The sequence below is a fragment of the Aphis gossypii genome, chromosome X (assembly GCF_020184175.1).
Source record: "Aphis gossypii isolate Hap1 chromosome X, ASM2018417v2, whole genome shotgun sequence".
NCBI lineage: Eukaryota > Metazoa > Arthropoda > Insecta > Hemiptera > Aphididae > Aphis > Aphis gossypii.
In genome coordinates this window covers 47,264,711-47,285,514 of record NC_065533.1, presented here as the reverse complement: position 1 = coordinate 47,285,514, position 20,804 = coordinate 47,264,711, and the positions used below count along the sequence as shown (strand labels likewise).

At 30.8% G+C, this 20,804-nt stretch overlaps 1 protein-coding gene across 2 annotated transcripts; it reads left to right on the top strand.

Annotated features, from left to right (window-relative positions):
- Positions 1-1,148: 1,148 nt before the first annotated feature.
- LOC114132146 (hemocyte protein-glutamine gamma-glutamyltransferase-like) lies at positions 1,149-20,782 on the top strand. Of its 2 annotated transcripts, none has more exons than XM_050205154.1 (14): positions 1,149-1,317; positions 10,505-10,721; positions 11,203-11,327; positions 12,261-12,393; positions 12,823-13,049; positions 13,748-13,922; positions 14,243-14,497; positions 15,066-15,228; positions 16,622-16,719; positions 17,675-17,841; positions 18,615-18,738; positions 20,065-20,225; positions 20,325-20,455; positions 20,599-20,782. In XM_050205154.1, the coding sequence occupies exons 2-14, from the start codon at positions 10,529-10,531 to the stop codon at positions 20,741-20,743; spliced, it is 2,097 nt and encodes a 698-aa protein (XP_050061111.1). In that variant the 5' UTR covers positions 1,149-1,317; positions 10,505-10,528; the 3' UTR covers positions 20,744-20,782. The 2 variants fall into 2 exon arrangements, with proteins under 2 accessions (XP_050061111.1, XP_050061112.1); XM_050205155.1 differs by lacking the exon at positions 1,149-1,317 and adding an exon at positions 6,619-6,972.
- The last annotated feature ends 22 nt before the right edge of the window (positions 20,783-20,804 follow it).

The window sequence follows — 20,804 nt, the reverse complement described above, 5'->3', positions numbered from 1 at the left end:
TATGTGACTATGACTCGCAAAATGAAACGAAAAAAAAACCGTCCGTGACCTTAGGAACGACGAACGGACGTATTTCCGCACACTGCAAAAAAAAACCCACTGCCCACGACTGCAGTATTGGAATATTGGTCACATAATCGACACCCACCTCACGTTTATATTACGCACGTTACGAAGTATATCACGATTGTGTATTATTACAGTAATATCGCATTGACTGGAAACGTAATAAAACAAACGAAAGATGCAATATTGACGTGAATGGGAGGAAGCGGATCTAAATAAAATTTACTTTTTGAGCATTTACGTATTATAATATGATCGACTAAATAGAAAATTTACTGATAAAATATATTTTGGAAAAAACACAATCTATATTTATTTCCAATACTTAATGGAATAAATTTAAAATTTAAAAATACGTTCACATAAACATTATTTTGATACCTATCTTTAAAGTTATAATATTCGTATAGATAAATATAAATAAATATAAAAATAAATTATATAAATTTATAATAAATATATAATATATAAATTATAATACCGACGAATACGGTATTTTATTGGAAATGATAGTATACCTACATTAATTTTAGTATACATTTCTATTTTCTACATTACTAGACACTATTTTTTAAAAAAAAAGTTAAAGTTAAAGCAATTTAAAATTAATCTATACCTTAGCGAGGTCACATATTAAAGCATAATGTGTTACCAAAAATTGTTTTGGACTATGAGAACTTGAGAGTAAACGTAATTTTTCAATTTCCTCAAAATTCACTTTTTTAATCTTCCGAAACCTAAGATGTTTTTTTTTTTTTTTGAAATTTATTGTTTTGAAATTCTTTAACTTTTCCATACTTCCCTGTGTTCCGAGTGTTTTCTCCGGAATTTCTATCCCCAGAGATCTATATATTGTAATATTACGCACACAAATATTATCAAATATTATTATTATTATTATTATCGTTTCCATTGCCGTGTGCCCGGCGCCGTTTCGTTTTTGGAGGTCATCCTCGTCGTCGCGGTAATCGGCCAGATGCGTTTTTTTCTCTGTTGTTTATCGTCGACTCTGCAGCGGCTGGAAGGAGGAGAGTAGGAATCGTCAAATCTAGGTTATCCCGATAAATACCAAATCCCGTGCCGTGTCCGTCGCATAATAGTCCGACAGTCTCGGTGCGTCCACAACGTACCTTCTACGTACCGCTAAAATATTATATCAATTCTCAATCGTGTTACTACGTTCGACTATATTTGCACTTTGCACGCCGTTCCGCTAACGTCCGTTGGGTCACATACACGATCATCGTTGAGGTAAATATATACGTTTTATTTCTTTACGATTCCAAACTCGTGTGCATGCGCAACATACGTCATAATATAGTATTATACACCGTTAAAACGGATCTTATCACATCACTTTCGATGTTCTCATACGAATATTTTTTTTTTTTGATTTTTCATCCGTCCCCAGATCCATTTATTCAAATATTAGTGTTGAAAGTTCAATGCTTACACTATTAGAGACGAAATCGTGAAGTATTAATATTTGATTTTTTTTTTTCTTTTTATGATAACAATAATATTATGAAATAAATAATATAAACAATCTTTTTAATATTGGACTTAGCCTTCTCTAGTAGGTAGAGTTCTAATTGGATAAGAACAAAAGATGCTACCTATAGATATCATAAAAAAGCACAAGTAAATGATTAAATTGTATACCTAAAGTAAAAAAAAAAAAAATTGATTGCCTAACTGAAAGAAAACAATTTCAATTATAACAACAATTTAATAATTAAGACCTAAGTACCTATTTCAATTTCATGATATGTTCAAACATCTCACACACATATAATAAATAAACATTTTAATTGATTTGTTTGTTTAGCTAATTTTTTATTTTAATCCATAAACCTCAGTAATGAGCTTATTTTCAGTTAACAATTTGCACGATGTTTAAATAGGTAAAGCACAAAAAATTGTAACATATTCAAAGACCAAAATTGTACACACTTTATCGTACTTCAAAAATTTAAGTTATTGAGTATTTCAGCAGTTTATCACTGATAAATAAAGTTCTAACCAAAACACGTATTAAAGTACAAATGTTCAAAATATAGTATATATCATAATATTAAAATTATTGTCATATTAAGTATTTTAATAATACACGAGATTAGTTCAAATGTTTAATATTTCTATGCAATTTTTAATAATCTTGACCTAACTTAACACGTAATTGTTGACTATTTTACAGAAACATAATATTCTATTCACATACCTAATCAGCTATTTGCATTTTAAGTTTTTACTACAGAAATAATGTATTTAAAAAATTTAAAAATTAATTTGTAGCCTCTATTTAATAAAATACCATAAACTTGAGTGTATATAATGTTAATTTATAATAAATATAAAATTAAAACATATAAACATATTAATTGAATTTACATATTTTTTAAGTAATAAAACTTGTATTAATAACTGATAAGTATATCTCGTATGTCTGTATGTGTGTATAGATGATAGATATCACATTTAACTAGATCATATTTTTATTTATAATTGAATAATTAAAGTTGATTATTAAGCTTCCAACATATTTTTAATCATATTAGAGCTTAACTTTTGTTTTTTATATTTAATCACTTAAACATTAGACCAACTAATAAAATATACTTGAACTCATTAACACTGTTCCATATATTTACCTACAAATATAAATTTAGATGAAATGATGTAAATTTATTGAAGAAATTTTTCATATTTTTGTTTAAATAAATATAATAATATTGAAAAAAATAATTTTTAAGTGTTAAAAATAATATTGCTTATAAATTAAAATTAATACAATAGATACAATACTAGTTTTACTGTGATAGGTAAATATAAGTATCTATCTAATGTTTTATCAAATATTTTTTTTTCTAGTTTATTTATTCAATTTTTTTTTTACAACAATTAAATTTTTATCGTGTGACTTGCTATTGATTCCGTATCTTATAATTTTACATTATAATAGACCATGTAAATAACAATTATCTATTTGCGAGTTGGAAATTTATTACACAAGAATCACCAAATCAATTTATTTTTGTTATATTATTGATTGTCAAATGTTGTTTATTACTATATTTCATTACTGTATTTATTATATTTTTATTTTATAAATACGTGCACATGATCGTTGTTTAAAAAAAAAAATATTTTTTTAAAGTCCTAGTATATAGCTTATATCATTTATATGTGTTAATAATTTAGTAAATAATTAAAAAAAAAATACTTTTATGGGCTTAAATAACCAACCATACATTAAATGGTTGTTTATAGAGAAATATATTTTGCTCTAACTCTGTCCCACGAGCATTTAAAATCACGGTGAAGTACGATATTGCTCATCAATCATCACCATAATCATTTTTAATTATCAATAATTATCCCATTTAATGATTTCGAGAAAAAGTAATGCATCACACTTTGGGTAAGTAGTTGTTGCTGTTTACAGTAGTTGTTGCTCTGTCGATAACTTTCAAAATCATTATCCTTTGATTCTCCTGCAGCATCACAAGTCGTTGAAACTCGTAACGTACATCCGGTGATGATGATAGCGAAAATAATAATAAATATGATTATGTGAAAAAGAATAAAATGTATAATACTATAGTTGATCCTGTACATAGTTGCCCGTAATAAATTAAATAATTCCTTGTATAGATTTACACTATCTTAAATTTCATTAAATAAAAACTTCATATATTTTTAACGTTATTATTTTGACGATTTTGACCAAACATAAAATACAGATTTAAAATTATACCCAATCATAATAATTATTTTATTTTATTCGTCAGGCGACAAATCCCTGTGTGAGTCCCTTTTTAAAGTTTTAGAAAATCATTTCTTAGTATAGGCCTACATAGTCATACGAAGGTAGGTACAGTGGAGATTTCAATTCTCTATAACTATCATAGTTATGACTATTCCGGAACTTTTGTCCTAGCCCACGATCGATCACCGCTGTGCTTGGTCGATAAATCGCCGCCAAGGCATCCTGAATACATAAACTTTATATTATATTATTTGCACTTACCTATTGGCCATCTTCTATATACATATAGTATACAGCCATACAGGATGATATACATTTAACAAAAGATATTCATTACTTAAAAAACTGTTTTCGTTTTTGAAAATATTTTTTTTCATATAAACTTAAATCGTTAAAGAACATTTTTGGAAAACAATTATTCTTACCGTTTTTATCGTTATTACTATTTATGTTATTTTACTCTTTTAAATGACAACATAAATACTTAACTTTAGGTATATTCCTAAGCAGTTTATTAATCGGAGTATTTCAATATCTAAAAATAAAATTGACCTGCGTTAAATAAATCATCCGGTATATAGTTATTGTAATGTTTACATACTTGCCTACCCGCTTTATTCGCCAAAACTATGAATGTCTTAGGGGAAAACGTCCGTGTTTGGGTAGAATACAAGCGTTTATTTTTATGTACAAATTTTATATTATAATCGCTGTCGTAAATAAACGTGATTGGACAAATTTTGACTAGGGGATTGGGAGTTACGGCGTGGAAACCAGAGGTGGATTTAATGCAAACGAAGAAACTGTCGAGGGCGCAATTACATCGCTTTTCTTCTTTCTTTAAGACTTTTTCATATTTTTGTTAAAATTTTTCAAAGGTTTAACTGCTTGTACGTCTGTTTATTTATTTTTGTTACTCGTGTACCGCGCATTTTATAGTCCCGTTCCTATTATGTGTACACTGCAACAACGTCGCAATTAAAATCAAAATTATATTTTTGTACATTAATTATTTTAATTTACTTGAGAGTATAATTTATCATGCATCAATGATCGCAGGAAAATTAAAATTGTTTCAAACGTTTTCAATAATTGAGTCTAAAAATTTTTCTCGGTATTACATACAGGCGCCTATATACTAACTGTTTTGCTTTAGTCCAACACGCTCAACACAACCGTGACGCAAACTATACCAGTTTGTTCTGTTCTCAAAACCATCCATAGTGAAACACGCAGTTTTCACGATAAATTGCATACGTCGACGGAAAACGCTTTAAGTGTGGACTTTGATAAAATCCTAATAATAAAATGATACTACCTATATAGGACACTCGTATAGCGCTCACAATGTACGTTTTCACTACCTACCGCGATGTCGAGTCAGACTAACTTTTACAATACAACATATAACGCCTATTGACTCATAACCTGACTAAGTCGTACTGGCTAGACGCACACATAGATATGAATATCAGGTTTATACCGTATTTAGGATACCTATGTACCTATGTATAATATAATATATTATATATTAAAGTATTTTGTACGCATCGCTCGATTTCACTTCAGTTGGCAGCGTGCACGGACGCTATACGCATTAGCCAAATCGTGTAGTCGGTTCGATGAATGTGATATCGTATGCACTCGACGTTGTGATGGATTTTCGCGAGGTCGAGGACCGTCGTCGGGGCGGTGACGCTCTGAAAACGCATTTCCTCGTCCGTCGTCGGACTATAATTCGTATCAGTTGTATCATAATATTGAATATAACTTAATCTCAACTCGTAGTCCACGGACAATATATTATATAATTTGTGTGTACATCGCACGTAGATATAACGCGTTCTGATTCAGTCGCATTTGGCAGAATGGCCAAACCATCTGATTGCCACCGAACATCATACGCATTTAATAAAATATTTGTTTTGTGGTAATTATAATAATACAAGCGGGTACGTCGTTGGGCACGGTCTACGAGGAGAGCGTAAAATCGGTCCTTGGACTACTTGAGATGTCTCTATATTATTATTATTGCATAGGTATGCGATTACAGTTGACGGAGTTGACGTATTTTACATATTATTATCATATCAAAAAATTTATTGGTCGAAAAACCCGGGATTTTTTCCGTTTTTCGTGATGACAATATAATCCAACGACGGAGAAAAACTGCACGACAATCATCAGTTGCCATAATATACAACTGCTGCATTTTATATGACGTTACGACACGCGATTTATAATTTTAATAATAATACGATTGTTCGACAGAAAAAAAGCGGGCACGTGGTATAATAACTATTTTTTTCCCTATAAATGACGTGAAAAGTTCGCGACTACATTTCGAGTTACCGCCTATCCGTAAATAATAATTATTGTTATTGTTGTTGTTGTTGTTAAAGTCGTCGTCGCCGTTTAAGTTTTGCGGAAAATACAATACAACAGTACGTACCGAATCATACTATAATAATCACAGTAAGATTTGTACCTATACATTTTATATTGTCTCTATATACGACGATGTCGAGTTTAGGCGAATTCCTTGGTGGACCGGTTTTTCCTTTTTTTTTTTTTTCACTCGACCTTCACCTGTACTATTATTACACTACATAAATGCACGTGCGTACGTTTTTTTTTTTTTTTTTTTATTCCCATTACGTTTAAGGAGGAAAATACAAATCGGTTGACCTTTGTAATAATTATGCAAATATCGCTGTCGAACAACATAATATTATTAATAAGTACACGCGCTCGCTCAAACGTTTTATAATGCATTGCTCCGTTTTATGTCTTTTATAAGTTTTCGAATCCGTTATCGCTTTAGATCTGCAGCGGTGATTTCTTCGCACGCCGTCAAGCCAAGATTTACGAAATTCGGATACTACCGTGTGTTTAACATGTAATAGTACACATTAACACGATTCGGCCCGTCTGACTGCTATCACAGTCTTAGTAATAACACATTGACTACTGCACAAACGTACCAAAGATCAGAGAGTGAGAGAGAGACGTTCGGTTCGGAATAATCGATTGATATGAAGGTCTCGCCTGTTTAGAATATGACGACAGTCCCGAAATCGAATCCCACTTACAAAATTTCATTCTACGCGTAGATCGTGTGTAATAACCAACTTCACGTAAGTAAACGCAAAACCCCATCCATATTATCATTTTAATATACGTTGATAAAACGCACAAGACTATAATAAATACCGTTGTAAGTCGTAGTAATCACGCAACAACAAATTTCGATTTCAGATAAAACAGAATAATTACCTACCGTAGTAAATACGCGTGTATTTTAATATAGTATTATTTTTCAAATTAGTATATTTTTAGTATAATTACTACAATAATAATAATAATAATAATAATAGTTATTACTTTCGTTAATTAATTCAAGTAGCTACATAAATTACGCGAACCGTTCCCGAAGTCGGTTGGGATATAAACAACCGAAGTGAATAGTATAGATAAGTTAAATAGTTCAACATACTAAACCTTTTTTTTTCCAATATACAGTGTGATGTATTTAACATTTTTTGTTTGTACATTTTTATTATGTGGTTGGTAATAATTTTCACGAACAAATTTAAATCTGTGATGTTTTCGAATACGAGCACTCGTATTTTTTTTTCAAAATGAAATATTCTAAAAATCGTGCGCTGTTTAAAAATCAATAAAAAAAAGTCTCCATATTGTAAAAACTAAACTTGAGTACATAAAACGTTTCTACCTACTCGAATAAAATTAAATAGGTCAGAAATATGAGATAACAATATATTATATTAATCAACTAGGCTTTTTTTTTTAATCTTAATAATTACAGAATTAATTGTTAGATAATATTATCCAAGCCTGAACGTGTAGTTTTTTTTATTTATCTCAAACAACGCGGCTACAAATAATAGCATAATAATATAATTAAATTTACTTTTCTTTCATTAATTTCTTTGTGCTGTAAAAAAAAAATAAATAATAAACAAGTAAGAGTTAATTATTAAAGGATAGCGCGGAAGAGTTTTAAGAATGTAACAAAGTCGATAGGTACATTGCAACTCTCAGAACATTGCAAAATAGTACCTATATAATGTAGTAGAAATCTCCCTGATCGCGGACCTTTCATTTGCAGGACGAGTGACCTAAATTCATTTCCGATGATAAAAATACTCGTCGTTTGGTCGAACGGTTTTTGTAGACTGTATAGTCGTATCGTTTCATACAGCGAGTTAATGTTATCATTGCACTGTCATTTGCCTGAGTTACAGTCGTCGGACGTATAGAATAAAATGTCGACGCACGTGCCAATAATTAGTCAATCGTTTGGCACTCGTCGGAACAAATCGCCGAAAATTGAAATCATCAAAACGTAAAAATAGTGGCTATATACAAGGCTAAAATAACAATATATCATGTGTAATATACAGGTATATACTCGAGATTTTTGGTGGGCACTATAGGTTAGGTGTTAAGCGCAAGTCAATATTTCACGCAGTTCATCGAACAAACGTTTTTACACATAATATATGACACATTCAACCTTGTCCGTTATAGACGATAAACTCGTGATTGCATTAAATATAATTATGATTATCCAAATGAAATGTAACGACCTCATATAAAATGTTTAACACTAATATTAAACTCACGCACAAGACAACGCACAACGCGTACCTGTATAAATTTAATACAATATTTTATAAGTATATATTATATATTATGTATTTTTAATATTGTAACTCAACAATAATAATATGTTATATTGCGTTCACTATACAGTCTGCAGCACAAAATATTTTATATCGAGTGCCTATATATTTATGTTCCCATAAACAATTGTCTACAATTCTATACATGGCAAATTAGTATTCGATTTAAATTTTAAAACACAGCCCCGCAGCCAAATAAAAACGCTACGGTGCTGCCAGCGCAAGTCGGAAAATGATTTTTATAAAACAGACGTCGAACACACTATTAATACAGAAAACGTTCGAGAAAAATTGCATTTATATAATGTTTATTGCATCCGCATTCCCGGAAATACTCTCCGACTGCAGAAAGTGCTTTGATAGATGTATATTGTGAATAACAGTGAAATTTTAATAAGGTTGGCAAAGGATAAATAATGTACCTAATCCTCTCGTTCTCCGAGCATTTATATATAGTTTAAAATAAAAATATAATTTCCAATATTATTACATTTATTCTAATAAATATATGTCTTGGGAAATGATAATATATACATCGTCAATAATGTAATGGTAAAGCAGTCGAATGTCTTTACAAAATATAATAATCAGATCTCGGAAAAACAAATATAAATTAAATTTGAAATAATTATACACACATTATTTGAAGGCAATAGTTATAATTAGGTACGTACTTAGTTTTGTTTACAAATGTCTCATAAATAATTTTTATAAAATATTGTTTTTTTCGTATTTTGGCTTATCGATCTTTAAACCAGTCATATAATATGTCCCTGTTTCTGACTAATATCACCGAGTCGTTCAATCGTATTATTTCGTTAATAACTTATATAAGTTATCAGCCATCACGACCACGTCAATTTCTATTCGATAAAAAATATTTGTACGATTTAATCTAGTTCGGTATCATTTCATACTTGAAAGCAACTCCATTACATCTAATGATATTTAATTAAAATGGCGCTTTATTCTTGAGCTGCCTTACAGCTTTAACCCTAAACCATCGCCTTATAAACCGTGTTGCTCCGATCTTTTATTACGTGTGATTTTGAAGAACGTTGCACACACACTGCTCTTATTTAAAATATTAATATTCATCGGTCCGTGCGACTAAACCTTATAACTAAAGCCCAAAGCGTAACTAAGTAGGTACAATAATAAATAAATGCTGAATTAATTATAATCTTTGATATTCGCCAACCGCATTTAATGCGGCTTTTACCATTGGCAAAACTCCAATAATAATAATATAATTATGTATTATGTAAATACTCAGTCCAACCGTGTCACGTATTTACTTTTTCCTTATAAGCATAATTTAAATAATTGACACATTAAAAAAAAAAAATGTATTTATAAAATATAAATAACACTTTTTTTTTGCACTTAGTGGATATATTTAATGATTAAATCTTAATGTAATTCATACAACGATTTCAATTTATTTTAAATAATAAACATAGGTATAGTTAGTATAGTAGTTACTTTATTAAGTTCAATTTAGATTCTAAGCGCAGTGATAAATTTATTGATTTTTAAATTATGTGATTATTACACTGGCATTTTTTAGTTAATAATTTAAGGAGCTAAAATAACTAAGGCTTAAAAATTAAAAATAAGGTTTCTCATAATAATTCTAAAAATCTAAAAATCTAAAAAATATATAAAACTTATTTTTGTATTATGCACAAAGTTAAAGGTTTAAGTTCGAACAAAATTATATAATATATTTGAACGAAGAATAACAATTTTAGTTATGTTTTTGTAATTTATAAAATATTATTCTTTGAATTTTATTTGCTCTAGGTATCTATATATTATTATTATTATTATTTAAAAAATACTTTTAACTCTAAAAAAAAAAGGATATTAAATAACATTTTATCGCCAAATCACATGGTCAGATCGGGAACATCGAAAATCAGAACACTTGTAAATATATATAATTATTTTGTTGCAGGAACGCCAGAAACAACGCATCATCATGGCACTGACAGTAGTCTCAACTCATCTGTATCCTTTGGAAAACGCAGTGGAACATCATGCTGACCGTTTTGAATTGCTACAAGATGGATCAACAGCTATATTTCGCCGTGGCCAACCATTTTATTTTGGCATTAAATTTAATAGACAATTCGACAAGACCAAAGACATCGTTAGAATTGTTTTGGTGACAGGTGAGTGATGACATAATGTCATAGTAATGATATTTCAAGTCATTGACTATATAAACAACAGATATTAAAAAAAATATATTTCAAAGCAGAATAAATTAAATGAAAAGTCGACGTATTAAAACAGTGAGGATCCTTCGTGTCTTAAATCGTTTTGCATAGCATATTATTATACATTTATTTTAAATTGGAAAAAAAAAGTGAAAATTCTTTTATGAAAATGGTTAACGGAAACAAAGGGCGTTTCGTGAGTTCTAAGAATAATTGTCCCGTCCATAAAAACATAGCTCCCGGCTATATATTTATACATGAAACCCATCAGATTATGTCCTGCGTTTTGGGGGCGTGGGTTTATTGTTGTACATCCAACTCCAGTAACTACGTCACTTTAAATTAGTAAATTATCGAGTAATCAACCCTCAGGTGTCACAACAACTTTAGGCACTATAAACACTTACATCGGTTTGTAATTTGTGTTCCATAGGACCAACCCCAACTCCGGCCAAGGGCACGAGTGCCGCGCTTATTATCAAAGAAAAAGAGGACCTGATCGCCGACAGATGGGACGCCCGGTTCAGCAGCTTCACAGGGTCCACCGTCACCGTACAGGTCAGACAATTTACATTATATTATTATTAATATATAAGACGTCCCACAATGCATAAACCGATTACGTTTGATTATATTTTCAAAGCGAGTAAGTTTTTTCCCGATTTTATACTTGATTCTGGCGTCCATACAAATACCAGTCATAATGGCTCTAAAAGCAACTGATAAGTTCCAATTGACTTAGTCACTTTGTTTTTATTCCATAGCGGCAACTCCGCATAAGTAGTAGTCACTGTTACATCAGATATTTCAAATAGAGTATTTGATTACCGTCTCAATATCGTTCGTGTAGTCAGGAAAAACATGTAGACCATTTCCGATAATATCACCTTATACAACTAATGTGTTCTATAATATTCGTTTTTATAATATCTCTTACCGATAAATACGTATGCAATATTATATTCATTTCATTCTTTGTGTAATACTTAATTATATATCGACCCTCCGTTCAACTAATATACCCGCGGTGTACAATCAAGTCTGATTGTCGGTAACACCGAAAACGCGTCATACAAGTGTGGTAGTCGTAGTACTTTCGTTAGATTATGTCGAATTTCAATTTGACGGCACCGATTCTAATACGATATCAGTTATCGAGATAAATTTATTTTATCGGATGACAAAAAACAATGTTATAATATGTTCGTCTTTATATGAAATGCTATAAATAAACAACACAAATCGAAAGGAAAAAACTGTTTACCCCTATCCAAAAGAACTGAGTGACAAACATAGAATATTATAATACAATATATTATGAAAACTTGTCATCGCTTGAATTTCGGCTCCAGCGCTACTGTTACACTCCGATGTGCAGCGCAATACACGTGCCTATATTATAATTACTTAAAAACGATTTTTGGTCGGACATAAGTAAAATAACGCGCATTTGTTTACATCAATCATAAATATATTATTTATATATTCCAGGTGCAAATACCGCCGTACGCTCCGGTTTCCGTGTGGAAAATGATCGTGCACACGGCCCGGAAGGGAGTGGCCGGAGTCAATCAACATCAAATCGACACAGCCGTCTACGTGCTGTTCAACCCCTGGAGTCCGAGTGAGTTATATAGCCGCGTATAGCGTGATCAATTTATGCAGTGTAGTATGCGTGATGGGCTGGACGCTATTATTGGCAATATATATCATCCCCGACAGAACCACGGGGAGCTCGGTTACCTAAAAAAACTCGCTTCATACATTAAAACTTTTGACGATAATCGAATACCTGCGTATTAAACTCGAAAAATTATAAATCATCATCATAATTTAATGATTTATATGATATATTATATCTGACCGTTCTGCTCGTTTGTCTTTATAAAGACAAAAAATAAAAAAAAACGTATTAAAGGCCAATCGTCGACGTATATATAAATCGCAAATTTATTATTGCCCTCTACCGATCCTAAACCATAATCCTATGCCCCGACGTTGCATATTATACGACGTTCAAGTGCGTGTTCTGACCTGCGCATGTATTTTCCAGACGACGGTGTTTATCTGAACGACGACGAACAGTTGGACGAATATGTGCTCAACGACAACGGCAAGGTGTGGCAAGGCACGTACAAAGAACCCAAAGGATACCAATGGTTCTTCGGACAGTTCGAATCGGTAGTCCTACCGTCCGTCATGATGCTGCTCGACAGATCGTCCATCCCGCACCAGGACCGGGCCGATCCGGTGAAAATGGCCAGATCCATTTCGGCAATCGTAAGTCACGCGTGTTTATATATTTAACATAATATCCAAAGCTAAGCATTAACTATTTAAAAAAGTTCATAATAAATTTCCAACTTGGCGAGTTGATTTCAATGCGCATAATAATCTAATCCAACGTGTTAAAAGTATAGACAAATAGTAACTAATTACTTTTGTAATTTTTTTTTTATTACTATTATTTTTATTATTATTGTAAAAATGCCAGTGTTCTGTAAGACGTAAAACTATCATTAATTAATTAATATTTAGTATTTTATGGTAATCATTTCATTTCATTTGACACATTTTTTATCATATTGTTTCATATTTTATAATAGACTAAAATAAAAAAACTTACATCAAATTTTTATTATTATTTTCATCGGCTAAATTAGAAATTAGACAAATTTCAGAGACTAACTTTTATTTTAACTTAATTAATTTTTACTAGTTAAAAACATGACCAACTTACTCAGCATTATAATATAGTTAATACGTTTCATATTTTCATACTCATTACAGTATTATATTATAATGACATCAAAATACTTAATTTCCACTTCGCGATGCATAAAATGAATACGTATTGAAGCATTGTCATTGTAAAACGTCGTAGCATTATGTATTATTCGAGACGTCAATTACAAAAAAAAAACTATCTTTCGTTTAATCGTCTCAGAACATTTAAATAGACGAATGCTTATTTTTAGACGAATAACGTGGACGATAATGGTCTAGTCGAGGGCAAATGGGATGGTTCATTCGAAGACGGTACCAGTCCATTCGCGTGGATAGGCAGCACTCCAATTTTTGAAGAGTTTTACAATACTCAACTACCAGTGAAGTACGGACAGTGTTGGGTATTTTCCGGTGTCATCGTTACAAGTAAGTGTTACACGTGGCCTCGTATTATAATATTTTCAACAACTATTTAAGAGCAAAACAATAAAGATCAATATAGAGTTTAATTTTAGTAATGACAATCTACGTCCTATATTTTAATTCCTGCAGTAAGACTATGCTAGTGGTGTACTCATTTAGTCTATCTAAAACGCCGTGTGATCAAATTTAGAGATTTTTTTTATTGGATCACATTAAAAATTAAAAACACATATTATATCACACTAATGCCAGCGAAATGAATATAATATGTAATATTATATTAACGTGTATACGCCTTATTTTAATCTTGGTGATTGTTACAGTTTGTAGGGCACTGGGAATACCGTGTCGGTCGGTGACCAACTACATGTCAGCACACGACACGAACGCCAGTCTAACCATCGACACTTATATCGACGTGAACGGTGAGAAGCTCAACAACCACCCGGGAAGCTATACGAACGACTCGTGCTGGAACTTCCACGTGTGGAATGACGTGTGGATGACCAGGCCTGACTTGCCTAATGGTTACGGTGGATGGCAGTCGATCGACGGGACGCCGCAGGAGACGAGCGACAGTAAGGAGTTTTGGCTTATTTTTTATTCGCGACAAATGCGATTTATCGGATATTAGTATATTAAATAGATTAATTAATATGGATTTTTTTTCGAAATCCTTGATTCACGATCCGATCACTCGATTTTTATCGTACGCGAAAAAAAAATAATAATATTCGCGTAAACACAATTCGACTAGAATACCGCTGCATTATGGTCATAACCTATGACCTATCGTGCGATTAATCATTTTGTAATTTTGTAAAACATTTTTTAAATGACGTGTGCTCACGATATTGACATGGTGTATACGAACTGAATAAAAGCGTAAAAATAACCAAGCGAATGTGCTGAACGCGTAAGACTATTCATGGATAAAACAAACGAAAGTCCCACTAAAAATATTACTTCAAGATTTTTTTAGGTCAAATTGTATTTATTGGTATAATTTTCGAGCCTTATGTGTTGTTTAAAATACGATTATTCCATAATCATCAACAGTTATTGATAATAATACGATAGTCATAAGGTTAGACAAATAACATCTTATATACCAAAACTAACTGACACGTTTTCGACACCCAACAGGTATGTACAGATGTGGTCCTGCACCCGTTGAGGCAGTCCGAAAGGGTGAAGTCAACATCGGATTCGACACGACGTTCGTGTACACGGAAGTGCGGGCTGACATGTGCGTTTTCAAAGAATCGGAAGATGGATTTTGGTCCAGAGTGAAAACGATACCGAATTAGTGAGTAATAAATGTATATAGAGTGTAAAATAATTCCACCAAAAATGTAGTTACAATGGTGCGTCATAATAAAGTATGTACCATTACCATTGTTATCAAAAGTGTTAGGCAGCCACGTTCTCATCGTACCTTGTAGAAAATTTAACATAATATTATCAGTATTAATCACGTTAAGCCCTTTGCTAAACGTTAGTTTTCAATGTAAAAAATTGGTTTTTAAAATAAATATATTTATCAATCAAATTTGTATAAACTGATGTTTGGCGTATTTTTTTTAATAGTAAAAAAAATTTTATTTTCCACAGTAAACCACATAAATACATCGTAATAATCCAGTTTTGAATGCCTTTAAGATTAGTAAGTCTATCATAACACTTATAAACAAAATCGAAACGTTTACTGAAAAACTGATATCATATATTATACGTCAAAACTTAAAACGATTTCATTCTATTCTGCTGTGTGTCTGTATGACACATATTTTAATGTTGTACACTTATTTATGCATATTACCTATAGGCACAGATGATACTTAGGTCTTTTATACACAAGTTATTGCGCGGCAGGTACATATATTTATTACTTTATTACGCCTATCCATATTATCGTACACGCCAAGAGACAAAAACCACAATATACTATTGTGGGCGGAGGGGAGTTAGTGTGTATATATATGTGTCTATTTTTGAATTTATTCTATCTTCCCATCCGGCAAAGATAAGGATAACTGCCCCTTTGGCGCCCACTCGACGCAATAGTGCTTACCGTCGTCCATAACACATCGCATATTATTATAATATGTATGCATATTATATAGATCTACAACGATGTTATAAATATTTGAATTTTTCCGGCTAATAACTTATTACTTTAACAAAAGTATAATATATTCCAATATTTTGATAATTTCGATATTATCCGTGTATTTTTGCTAATCTATATTATAATTCTTCATCCATAAATATGAAATATCGTCACTATCCGAATAATGTTAACATTAAACTATAATAAGTAATGCTAAAAGTCGAACATAGGATCGAATAAAATTGATGTTGTGCAATCCAAAACGTCATTGAAATATGTCGTCTAATAATAAATGATAACATTTTAATTCTATATTTAAAATAATGATTTATAAAATAAAATACTCATCAAAAACTATAAAAAATTTAAACTGTATTTTACTCTTATTGTCTAAATAATATGGCGTATTTTATTATAATTATTAATCACGATATATCTTAATTATATTTTATATCGTTCATAAATTCAAATAGTTTTATCTCGTGACTATCGTCTAATATATATTCTTATGGTTGCTAAGACATTAGCCAAAAGTACTTAGGTAATATTATACCTATTATCAACTAATTTTAACATGTTTGGTTTGCAGCGTCGGAAAACTAATCGTGACGAAAAAAATCGGACAAGAAGTATTACCCGAAATCGAAGATATGGAAGACATCACTGAACTCTACAAAAATCCTTTCGGTATGAATGAAAACGAGCTATAATAATATTAAATATGTGAATGTGAATTACAGTTAATATTATAATGGCGCGTATTGCGTATATAAGATAAAGAGAGAACAGATGACATATAAAAATATACTATCCCAAATCGAGACCAATAAAAAAAAAAAAAAAAATAATTTTAAATGACATTATTTTTAATCCCCAAAAATAATAATAGCTTGTAATAAAACTAATAATAAAATTATAAATAAAAATAAATAAGTACTTAACGAAACTTTAGAGAACATTTAAACGCTCTATAATTATTGATAGATCGATGAACCTAAATATTATGCTGTACCTAATAAAAATATAATCTAACGAAATCGTTTTGTTCCTACCATGGAAAATAAACCGGAAAAATATTTTTACACTAAATACATAATATTACGTTTTAGCATAATATTATAAGTCGTTTATCGGATAGGTAGGTACACAGTTACGATCGACAAACACGCACAGGGCGTTTCAAACGATACTTTTCATCGTTTTATTCGAGTATTTGACCTTATATGCCATGATCACAACGATATACTATTGAAAAAGTTTTCTCTATTTATAACTGTATCCGTTTCTCTACAGATATTAACTTACGGTCAATTATCAAGCCTCGAAACGATATCAGAATAAAACCAATGCTATACATGGCGAATGCCAAATTTCTTCATAAACACTTATTAACTATACATATGAAACTATTTACTTAATTTTGTATTCATTTCACTAATTTTGACAATGGAAGGGATATTGAAAGTTACAAGAGAGGACAGACAGTACATAAGCGCAACTAGGGTTAGAGCCAAGGATTTTTTTTAAAAAGAAATTTTTAATTTTTAATTTCTCACCCTCAAGATTAGTCAATCTTCAAACTAGGCCAATAATATAACAACTATTTACTTTTTAAAACTAACAGACTGATTCTTTGATCTAGACTCACCGGAAGACAAAATGGCTGTAAAAAAAGCTATTAAGGTGGTTCCAATCGCTCAGGAGATATATGACATGGAAGACTCACAAATCGAAGACGTTGAATTCAAGATCTTCGACATCGAACAGATCATGCTAGGCGAAAGCTTTAAAATCGCAGTCAGCATGCACGTAAGTCAAAACATATTATATTATTTACTATAAACATTAAAGTAGGTATATAACTTATAATAATAACTTTATTTAAAAAAAAATACAATCGATAATATATATTTTAATATATTATTATTTATTATTATATAGGTACTACATGAAAAGTACGCTTAATAAAGCGAGTGGTGACAGTGAATGTATAGTGTATGTTTAGATTATAGGATTATTAAATTCTTGTTATAAAATTAAAAAACAAATTAATTAATCAGTAACAAGTTAACACATAAAGGAATTGTAGATCAATATTGATACCTATCTAAGATGTCTAGGTAGGTATTTAAAAACTAGTTAGGTATATTTAAAAAATTAAAATATAAAACGCATTATAAAATTATGAATATAGAAAATCGAATAGGATAAATAAAAAAAATGAATGGTGTGAGTAAGTAAGAAAAAGAGAAGTTAATGAAGTGTTTAAAATAGTATGTGTCATCGCTGACTAAAATATAATATTATTACGATTGCACTTTAAGGTCTCGTTCCGAGCGACACAGTGCTAGTAACTCGTCCAGTGGTGTAACAAAAAAGTTTGCCCCCCCCCCCTCCCGCAAAAATAAAAATGTTAAAAATGGGCCCCTAATATATTTTTATACCAAATATAACCCTATAACTGGCTATAACCAAAGGCCCCAAATTTCCGTGAGCCTTCCGCAAAGCGGGATCTGTGGGCCCTTAGTTACGCCACTGATTACTCACCTGATGATTTAATAAATTATTTTTTTTTTACCCAGAACACGTCATCAGAACCGCGATCCATTTCCATCGTGCTGTCAGCATCGTCGATCCTGTACACCGGCACGACAATCAACAAGTTGAAAAGAAGCGAAGCAAACATCGTTCTAAAACCCAATCAAAGTACGTTTCTCGCGGTTCATACTTATTTTATTTTAAAAATTTTTACCGTCTGACGAGAAACTAATAAGCTCGTCGCACTGGCTGACACGCCTTGAATTAATTGACACTAACTTTTTAATGTCTAAAATAATTAATACATTTTAAAATAATTCTATTATTTACAAAATTCATCGTATAAGACTATTTGGTTATGACATGCAACTATTATAGTAATCGACGAGAAAGCTCTGTTGTAGTATAATTACTACAACAGCCTTACTTGGCCTTACTCGGCCTAATGGTCGTTGGCTTGCCGTCGCCATAATAACTATCAAACTGGATCGTTGCTCATATCGAGTCAAAATTTTGGAACCTGATAACGTTATATAATAAGTGATAAATACACGCATATTAGTACATTAAGCACGATCGATTTTTGAGTAATTTCGACTATCACACAGCCAGTTAGAATTTAATAACTTATTTTTAACTTATTATTACCGGGAATATCCACATTAAACAAAACAAAAATTAGGAAAGTAGGTAGATAACTGTCATGCTAAACAGTAGGTGTAAATTGCATCTGATCAATAAGCATTAAACTGTAACGTATTCATGTATACGTTAAATTTGATTTCAATAATAATAATCATATTGTACCTACGAAAAAACGTTTTTGGGAAAAAACAATCTGTCGAGTTTATGCCTAATATTAAGTAGTATAGATCATGTAATATATCTTGTGAATTATATTATTATATGATGATAAATTTAAATATTTTTAAAATAATAATTTATCTTACTATTTTATTATAATCTAGGGTAGGTAGTACCAATTTTTGAAGAAAATATTGCATTTACTATATTATTACCTATTAATATTTAATTATTACAATATAATATATTATTATTGTTGTTACTTATTAATTTTTGAGTGAATACCGATTTACCGAAAAACTGCGAGAATGGATTAGTGGTATAAAAAGCTTTAAGTAAAAGTTTCTATTATTTTTTCCCTCGATCGTTTTTAAGTTTTTCCCGATTATTTTAAAGTATAGGTACAGAGAATTTATAGTTTTATCCTTTCAAAAGTATCAAATAGATTCACTTTTCTGATAGATAAGATATGAAAGTCAAAAGTCGAAAATCAAAGCATTTTTTTTTCTACGAGTATAAATCGTATACACATTAGCACACAAAAACATATGAGTGCATAAAAACAATACATAAAACTTAAAAAAAAATGTCTGTACCATTATATAGAATCATGCATTTAGTATTTTGGACATGTAAAAATCTTATACACATACAACTGTTATTATAAACGGTGTTCGTCTGTTCATTTAGGAGAAAACATACACACTTTCGTGAAACCTTCAGAATACATGGACAAAATGTCGTCGCACAGTTTAATAAGAATAACCGGTGTGGCTAACGTCCAAGGTACGGAACAATTGTGGAGCCAAGATGACGACTTTGTGGTACAAAAGCCGCAGCTCGATGTAGAAGTAAGTGTGTAAATAGAATTATAGAAATGCAAACAGAATATATAAAACGTCGATGACGCTCATAGGTGAAAATTTCTGATCTCAAAATATTTCTTACAGCTTGATTCACAACTTCAAGTTAACAAACAGTGTGAAGCCACTTTTTCGTTCACTAATCCGCTTACAGTCATCCTAACAGACTGCACATTCAGCATGGAAGGCCCAGGAATCCACAAAGTCGTCAAATTTAGGTATACACTAAATATTAATACGATAGTACCACATGGCAAAAACCACATATTACTATGTACAATATGAGGCCAGTTACCATAATGTTATAGCAGCTAATATTATATTGTTAATATTTTTTTTATCATATTATTTGTTCACACAGAGATGTAATGCCTAACGAAAAACATGTCACACACAAAGAAGTGTTTACACCAGAACATGACGGGCAACGGACTGTCACAGTGTCTTTTAACTCCAAACAACTCACAGACATTAAAAACACCATTACTGCTACAGTATTACCATGAAAATAATCATAATAATATTGTTAAAAAATAATTATAAACCTAGTTTTTAAGAAAAAAAAAA